At 42.4% G+C, this 8,618-nt stretch overlaps 1 protein-coding gene across 1 annotated transcript; it reads right to left on the bottom strand.

Moving 5' to 3' along the window:
- Window positions 1-534: 534 nt before the first annotated feature.
- On the bottom strand, window positions 535-8,231 carry dhx35 (DEAH-box helicase 35). The gene is made up of 21 exons (XM_040153615.1): window positions 8,126-8,231; window positions 7,581-7,708; window positions 7,380-7,472; window positions 6,905-6,982; window positions 6,663-6,767; window positions 6,525-6,586; window positions 6,182-6,251; window positions 5,957-6,016; window positions 5,423-5,535; window positions 5,235-5,331; window positions 4,910-5,068; window positions 4,211-4,421; window positions 3,919-4,043; window positions 3,619-3,673; window positions 3,269-3,459; window positions 3,091-3,168; window positions 2,826-2,955; window positions 2,590-2,671; window positions 2,388-2,459; window positions 2,090-2,201; window positions 535-1,876 (listed from the first exon to the last, which is right to left on the bottom strand). Exons 1-21 carry the CDS (start codon window positions 8,163-8,165, stop codon window positions 1,838-1,840), a joined length of 2,100 nt encoding a protein of 699 aa, XP_040009549.1. The 5' UTR covers window positions 8,166-8,231; the 3' UTR covers window positions 535-1,837.
- Window positions 8,232-8,618: the final 387 nt, after the last annotated feature.

Genomic DNA, 8,618 nt, shown 5'->3' with positions numbered 1-8,618 from the left:
AAGGCCCTGATCGTGGTACAACAGTGACACCACCTGGCAAAGATGTACACTGCATAAAAAGAGCCGTAGTAGTTCGGTGAATAAAGAAATCAAAAGCTAACAGTGCATGACAATAAGGCTTTATTTGAGGACGTGAGGAAGAATGGCAGGGGACAGTTTTTAGAGGTGAGCAGCTACACAGGTCTACAGAATACTGCTTTGGCTGCATACATAGTTAAAAGTATCAGCACAAATGAGAATAAACAAGTCATCCCGAAAATGTTTTCATTTGCAGGAAGTCTACGAGGTGATCTTGAGTGTATAGGTCTACATTAGAGTACTATTTAACATGCAAAAGTACTTTTGGTACATCTGTATGTCCATCTAATTAGAGTTGGTTTATCTATCTACTGTATGGTGTGTTCTGTGGTTTGATTACAGGTTCACCGAATCTACAGTTGTAACCTCATGAACAAGTTCTACAGAAGACCATGCAGGCAGGAGTAAAATTGGGTGATAGTGACCTTACTGGTTTGAAAGTACATCCCCAGCAAAGCAAAATGACAAACCTTTAATATATTGCTCACTGAAGCTTTCAGGGCTAAATACCTCTGAAGACAAACAAAACTATACAAGAACAACTAAAGACAAAAGCAGAAATGTAGGACACGTGCAGTCTATATGGAATGGAAATCACAAATACTGTAACTGGCCATTTTACTGAACAACAGGTAGAAGATGTTGATGGTAACAAGGAAAGAAAAGTATAATACGGCCTTGCTCAGGAGTGAGACAAACCATAAGAGGAAAGGCAATTACGATGGCCAAAGAAAGGCTGGAATCTGATAAATGCTACTGTTTCTTTGAGGCTTTGGATACATGTCTGAATGCACTTTATGTTGTCACAGCGAGAAATGGCACTTCATTTTAAATTTTGATTTCACAGCTTTTCATTTACAATGCTTGGGTGTATTTGCACATTCCATCTGAAAATGAAATGTGAAATAGGCTGATAAAGAAAACTGGCACAGAGTGGTGACAAGGCCACTACGTCTGAGCTAGACTGTAGTTAAGTGGCAATACAGAGTGGAAAACAAGGATCCAAAAGTAAAACAGTACTTTCACAGTATCATTATTAGATGTAAGATCTGAAGTTGACTGAAAAAAAAAAAGAAAGAAATGGGTTTCCCTCTCCATGTCTGAAAATATATACCATTACATTCTGTGGGAAGATACAGAAAGGTTAGGAGCTCAAATTAAATTGGAGTTAAAGTGAACCAATTAAAAACATAAAAGGCACCCAGGCTATGGGGGGGGGATTAAGCAAAAAAACTAAACCATAACTCTCTCAAAGAGAAAAAAACCTCACATTCTATCGTCTCCCATTATTTATCATGCAATCTGGAAAAAATACAGCTATTAAAAAAAATAATAAAGCCTAGAACCAGATAAGGACAGGCCTCTGGCACAGGAGTCATTCCCTGGACCTCAAGTTGCTTTGGCTATATACAATATGAATAAAATACATGACCATGCTTGAATGAACACACATCAGGCACAGCCTGGACACATCTCACATTCATCATCATTTACTCTCACGGATCAAATACAAACTACATCGCTGCCAAAAAGCAAGACAGACGCTTTCAATTGCTTTCAGCACTAAAAATATATCTACTTAATCCCATTCTAGCATGGCCACGTGGTGTGGAGGGGCTGTGCAGGTGGACATTGACAATAAATATACTACATCTTTATATACAATGACATGGAGAGGGGCACAGTGGCAACTTGAGGGATTTTCTCCATTTAGTTCAATGAGTCTCCCCCTCTTAAAATGGTGAAATGATGGTGAGATTCAGAGGACCCGGGATCTCTTGCTGGCCAGAGAACCATGCTGAAAGGCAAAAGAGACAGGAAAATGCGACCAAATAAATGATGCCGTCAGAACCTCAGAGAAGATCATGAACAAAACAAAGAAACAGACATTATTTAACAGATAAATACAACTGGGGCTTCAGCTATTTTGAATTGACCTTTTCAGATCATTCATAACAGTTGAGGCCAAATAATAATGAGCTGGAGCGTGGGGTTTCTTTCTTTGGCCTACCTTAGCCTGCTTATAAAAGTGAGGGGCCAACTCAACCAACCAGGACGACTCAACAGCAGTCACATCACGCATGTAGTACTTTGATGTCTGCACCACTTCATTGAAGACAACCCTGGAGAGGAGACAATGTAGGACACTTTAAGTGTAGTTCTTGGAAACATTTTCAAATAGAAAAACCTAAACATTCGCATACCATGAATGTATGAGAATAAAGCAGCTAAAGAAAGCCATGTTTATTGTACAAGACACCACATTCGTGACACCACAGTAGCATAATGTGCAAGGAAAATGCACTGACCATTTTGGAGGTTTCTCTCCGAAAAGCACAGAGTTGGGGTGTATGTGAAGCTCCCGATCATCTCGTAAAGTCCTTGCAAAGCAAAAAAAGAGAGTGGGAGTGGGATGTGATTTGAGCGAGGGCAAATAAAAAAAATAATTCCTTTACTAGCAAACATGAAACATCTAATAGAGGAGTGATAACTGGCCTTGAGCTCTCTCACCTATAGGAACCGGAATGATGAATGCGGGCAGCATTAGCGAAAAACCCAGATACAATGCACTTCAGGATCACATCAGGGTCACCTGTTTAGGACACACATTAATAAGATTAAAAACAGACTGCTGAAGAAAACAAAGGTCACCAGCTACTATCACTACCTAGTCGGAACTTGTCATTCAGTCTACTCAGCTGCTACGACCACACACATTTCATCAGATAAACATGACACACACGTGCCTTCACTGGAAGTCCGTGGCACCTTAAACTTGTTCATGAGACGACGAAGCTGCTCTCGTACAGTCACGCCCCGCAGCAGGCCCTTGTAATTGAGAAAATGTTCCTGACACCACTGGGAGCTCTTCTGGTGCTGCAGGAAAGAAAGGGCAAAGTCGCGTAGCCTTGATTAGAGTCAACTTTATCCCTGACATTTGCGAGGTTCGCAAAAGGCCCACGTGTTTCTCTGCCACTGACTGAGCCATATGCATATGCACACACACTATACCTTAATGAACGCTTCATACACATTCAGCATGGTGAGGTGGTCTCCCTCAGCGACTGCAAATTTCCTATGCTCTCGGGCCTGCGGGGTGAGATGGCAAAAATGGGATAATTCTTATGCTGACAAAGCGTTTCTGCCAAATGAACAACATGCTCCTTTTGAAAGCCTGTTTTTCACTTACAGCGGCTTTCTTCTGATTGGGTGGCACAACAAATATATTCTGAATCTGCATCATTGCTGCTATCGTAACAATCTCTTTGGAGCAGCCGAAGTTTCCCGACTCCAGGAGCATCTTGGCAAACATGGGGCTGAGAGGAAACTCTGCCATCCGCACACCCGTGGGATCAGTCAAACGGCCGTAATGGTCCAGACCTGCCAATAGACATGCAAATGGTTAAGATTCTGCATCTTGTGCAAGGACACCTTAGCTCATAGATGCTTGCCAACGCACAATTTTGAACTCTATTCTTGCAGTTGAAGGACTGAATGTATTTTTTACTGTACCACCCTGCTGACCACCTTGTTTCTTACCTCCCAGAGCGTAGAGCAGTTCCAGAGCCTGAACCATGGTCTGAGCTGGAGGAGGCTTTTACATTATAACAAATGAAAATGCATGTTTAGTCCAATATTACAATATTCGGTCTAAAAGACGGAATGATTGAGAATCTTCAAAAGCAAAGACAGACAATGGCTTCATTAATTTTATGGTTTCTATGAATTTTTTCCCAAAGGCAAGGGGCCACTCTCACTAAATTGAAATGTGAAGTACAATTCCTTTCACAGTGGGTGAACTATTCACAGCCACCCTGTGGATGCAAAGTGGCTACTCACAGAAAGGAAGCTGAACCGCAGCACATTGTCGATGCCTAATGCTTTGAGCTGCAGGATGACAGGGGCCAAACTGGTGCGCTGCATCTCTGGCACAGTAGAGGCAGGCAGTTTCTCAAAGTCCTCCTCTGAGGAAAGGAACATAGGCAATAAGAAACTCAGGGAGGGAAAGACAAAGAGCGACAGAAAAACAGACTACAACAATTTGCCACAAATGTTAACTATGCACATGTCCTCTAACAGACGATATTTTACACTAATCACCTTTCATCTGTTCCTGCAAACTCTCACATACCTGTGTAAAGTCTAAAGCATTTCCCAGGTCGGTTTCGTCCGGCTCTCCCAGCCCTCTGACTGGCTGAAGCTTTGGAGATGGGGGTGACCACCAGCGACTCGATGGCAGTGCAAGGATTATAGGCTCGCAGCTTCACAAATGCACAGTCGATGACGAATACAATTCCATTTATAGTGATGGAGGTCTCAGCTATGTTAGTAGCCACCAAAACCTGGAAGGGGCAACACAGGAATAAGTCAGATGTGTTGTAGATGTCACAGTTTTAGTGGCTACTGTTACTTCTTATGTCACGCGCCTGTCTGCAGTGTTTATACTGTGGAGGAGGTCCTCTTCCCATCACATCATATTAGCGTTTTTTTTTTATTTTCTATGCTTTTAGAAAAGTGTGTTCATTTCTTTGATTCTCACATAATATGATTGAATTACCTGCAATAGAGGCCACATTAATTCATGTGCAATTTTTGTTATAATAAGGACTGTGATGAATGAATATCCATGACATCTCATTTAAGTGCCGTAAGCAAGTGTAACACATGCTAGTGTTTTTATATTTTTATCTTTTTGGGTCTTTTTTGTGTGTGTTTCCACATCTTAAAAAAAAAAAAAAAAAATTATATATTATAAAATATGCAAACTTTTACATCAAATTTCTCCTCTCTATACCTGCACAAAATGCACAGAAATAAAGTGAGGAATTACCTTGCGAACAGAGGAAGGTGCCCTCTCAAAGACCTTCATCTGATCAGCATACGGTAGGCCAGAATACATGGGCAAAATTCTCAGGTGTTTCTTCATGCCATATCGTGACAGAGACCTTGCCTGTTCCTGCAGAAGGGACACCACCTTCTCCACCTCTTCCTAGGGGGAAAAAGATCATTAGATAATTAAGACAAAGAAGGGAAAAAAAAGACTACACTATAGTACTAAAACAACAAATGGAGGGCTGTGGCACAATCTATACCCTTCTGTCAAACGTAAGTTATTAAATAAAGGTTGAGTGGTATTAAAAGTTATGGCCACTAACCTGTCCAGTAAGAAAAGCCAGGACATCTCCATCATCCTCTGTCTCATGGATCTTCAGCACTGTCTCCACTGTGGCCTTCACGTAGTCTGGGACAGGGCTGAGAACAAACAAAAGACATTTAGAACTTAAAAAGAAATTTACAAATTACATACAGTTTTTCCTGAGACAGGATTATGTGTGTTGAGTACCTGACAGTGTAGAAGACGTCCACTGGAAAGGTACGTCCCTCCACTGTAAGAATACCACATGTATCCTTGTTCGGATCCCCAGACTCATTCAGGTTGAAGAAGTCATAGAATTTCTTCAGATGAAAGTGATATTATAGTTGGTAAAGACAGCATTAAGGAAGGATTTCTTTTTTTTTTTTTTCTTTTTTTTTAATAAATAGCATTTTCTAAATTTTTCGCAGCAGCAAAGCAATAAAATACTCTTGCTGTCCTGTGCTAAGTAGGCAACTTAGTACTGCAGTACGGCAAAATAATTTGCGTGTGTAGATAAAAGCCTTTCTTTAAACAGAAAGTACAGTAGATGTCTGATAGGGCATTTCAGCTGACTTGTTTAAAGCTGAGCGCAGTCGTGGCCTGATTGTGTCTTTCTTTCATCAGTGTATCGCAGATGTCAGTACAATGTGATCTGACCTGACATCAACTTTCCCTGTGTCTGTCTTTGTTTCTCTTTTCTCACTAATCAAGCATATCTGTTCATCTTAATGATGCAGTCACCTTGGCATCCAGAGTGGCAGAGGCCACAATCAGCCGCAGGTCTCGCCGCTTCTTCTGAATCTATTGAGGAAAGTGGGAAAATGTAACCGTGGGAACAGGGAAGGGGAGCCGGGGTAAAAAGAGAAAAGAAGTCACAACTTTCTAACATTATTTTCATGGCTAGTAAAGCTTAAATTAAATAGTACAGCGTAATTTTAATCCACCGACAGCATCAGCCAACATTACCTTCTTTAGTAGACCAATGGCTATGTCTGTATACAGGGTTCTCTCATGTGCTTCATCTAGTATCAACACACTGAGGATAACAGCACAACAAAGAACATTAGAGTTACCAAGACTGAATCCAACCAAGTCTTGAGAACAAAAAACAAGTTTACATTACCTATGACAAGAAGACATTTTGACATGTCACAGTATGAAAAGCACAATAAATGACAACTGAATTGCGTTTAGCTGCTTTAGTTGAAGGGTCCTGGTAGAGTGTACGTTGGCTCACCGTCACACTATGGCAAGTCAAAATATCTGCTGTGAAGACTGCCTATTTAATGGCTTAACTGCAATCATGTACCTGTATTTCTTCAAAAGAGGATCAGCCATCATCTCCCGCACCAGCATGCCATCTGTAAGGAACTAATGGACACAGGGACAGTTCAGGACTGAGAGGTACCAATCAGAGGAAAAAGTGCTCGCATCTGGCGGGTAATACCTTGATCCTTGTGGCGTGGGGATCGGAGCAGTCATCAAATCGGATGGTGTAGCCCACCTCATGTCCGAGCAGGGCCCCCCGCTCCTCTGCCACACGGTTAGCAACCTATCAGGAGGAAAGAGGGGAAAGATTTAGCATCTGAGACAGGCATGTGTCCTTCAGTGTGACCTCCTTCTTGCAGTGGAATGACGTTAAAACAGTGAAGGAGCCTAGCGGTAATAGGACATCAGCAGAGCTCTTACAGAGATAGCAGCCACTCGTCGGGGCTGTGTCACTCCAATCACCTTCCCCTCTGCTGCCCAGCCGGCCTCCAGCAGGTACTGAGGAGAGTCAGATGAAAAGAGAGGGTAGATCCAAAAAAGAAGCACAGTACAAAGCGGGAGAAAGAGACATCGATGTTGGAAAACAGCACATTCTGCATAAATTAAGCTCTAGCTGATGTGGTCCAAAGCCTGCTTAAAAAAAGAGGCTAGTAAGCATCAAGACAAGGGCATGTAAAACCACCATGGGAGTTCAGCCACATGAAGGGTATAAGTCCAATGCGGCACTGTTGTGCCTTGTGGCTATAAGATTAGTCGCATATGTGACTTTGAAATGACGGGGATGCGTTGGCATTTTCAGAGTAGACATAACAATTGCTACTCGCCAGTTCTCCCTCGTTTTAATTTGAATATTTTTAATGGTGCCGAAAATGTTGCATAGATGAATTATACCAACCTGAGGTATCTGTGTTGTCTTCCCACATCCCGTCTCACCAACTATGACGACAGTCTGGTAGCTCTCCACCAAGTACAAGATGTTGTTTCTGTGCTGGATAGGAAACAATCACAGAACAGCTCTTCAGCACGCTAGGCCACATTCAATCCCCTCGTTACCCTACAGTTACTCTCAGGCATATTTTAGAGGTTGGTGTGACACCTTGAAAACGGGGAGTTTCTGCCGCTGTTTCTCTATGGAGAGGGCGGTGTGCGGGTTGAAGATGATGGGGGAGCCGGTGGTCTCTGTGTTGAGCTCCCGCTCCTCTGAGATCCCCGGCGCCTCAGACCCTGGAGCAGAGCAGATGGTGGAAAGTGAGGAGAAGATGTTTTATTTAAATGTCAGCAGGCTGAGGACTTAAGAGGATGGCAGCCAGGAGTTAGTGCAGTGCCCATGCCGTGAAATGGAAGACGGATGCGCGACGAAAGCCCTCCACGAGTGGCATTTTGATCGCATGTAATCGTGTAATTGTGGTACTTTTTTGTTTTGCCTCATAGCCTGCGTGTTTTATTTTGGCAGGTTACACTTGGATTCCGCAGAGCTAACGCTACGCGAACTGAGCTGGCTGCAGATATCACGCAGCTGCTGTGAAGGAAGCTGCGGTCAAACCGAGACTGACTGATCCATGTTAGCAGCTGTGCGTGAATAAATACAAACCCGAAAAACTCGCAGCAAATGCCTAATTTATTCCTATTCCTCGGACTTACCCGGCTTCCAAAATTTCATCGTGGACAGGGGAGCCGCCATCTTGCCCTCTACGTCACATGTGTTTTTAGTCTTTGCGGATGGCGTCACTCGCTCCGGTTTCCAAAGAGATAGTATGAGTGACGTCAGTGCGTTTGAAAACAATTTTCTGCAATTTTACACGAATCTGGATTTTTTTTTTTTTTTTTTCTGGTTCTTCGGAGATGGTTTTAAAAATTATCTGGGGCTGTTGTCATAGCAACAAGTCCTGAAGTCAAAACCCGCAAAAAGTGCAGGCTCGTTGACAGTGAGCCGGATCATGACCAAGAGGTTTTAGGGTGAACCCCATACATTAACCATGTTTCAGAGACAAATGGCTTCGACATATAATGGACTACTGCTGATATATATGTAGGTTATTGGAAATCATTAGGATCTGTTGATGTGATTATCACAATTTCATTACAGTACCTATACTTATCCATGATAAAATATAAAAGAAAATAAAAGTTTGTA

The sequence above is a fragment of the Xiphias gladius genome, chromosome 18 (assembly GCF_016859285.1).
Source record: "Xiphias gladius isolate SHS-SW01 ecotype Sanya breed wild chromosome 18, ASM1685928v1, whole genome shotgun sequence".
Taxonomy (NCBI): domain Eukaryota; kingdom Metazoa; phylum Chordata; class Actinopteri; order Istiophoriformes; family Xiphiidae; genus Xiphias; species Xiphias gladius.
The sequence above is the reverse complement of the archived record's forward strand: the minus strand, read 5'-3'. Positions and strand labels throughout refer to the sequence as shown.

Bases quoted from the DNA above. Each gene is read 5' to 3' on its own strand.
- dhx35 (XM_040153615.1), bottom strand. From the start codon at position 8,165: ATGGCGGCTCCCCTGTCCACGATGAAATTTTGGAAGCCGG. The intron at 6,017-6,181 runs GTAATGTTGGCT...TTTCCTCAATAG, and splicing joins CCATTGGTCTACTAAAGAAG to ATTCAGAAGAAGCGGCGAGA. The intron at 2,202-2,387 runs GTCAGTGCATTT...TCTCCTCTCCAG, and splicing joins GGAGAGAAACCTCCAAAATG to GGTTGTCTTCAATGAAGTGG.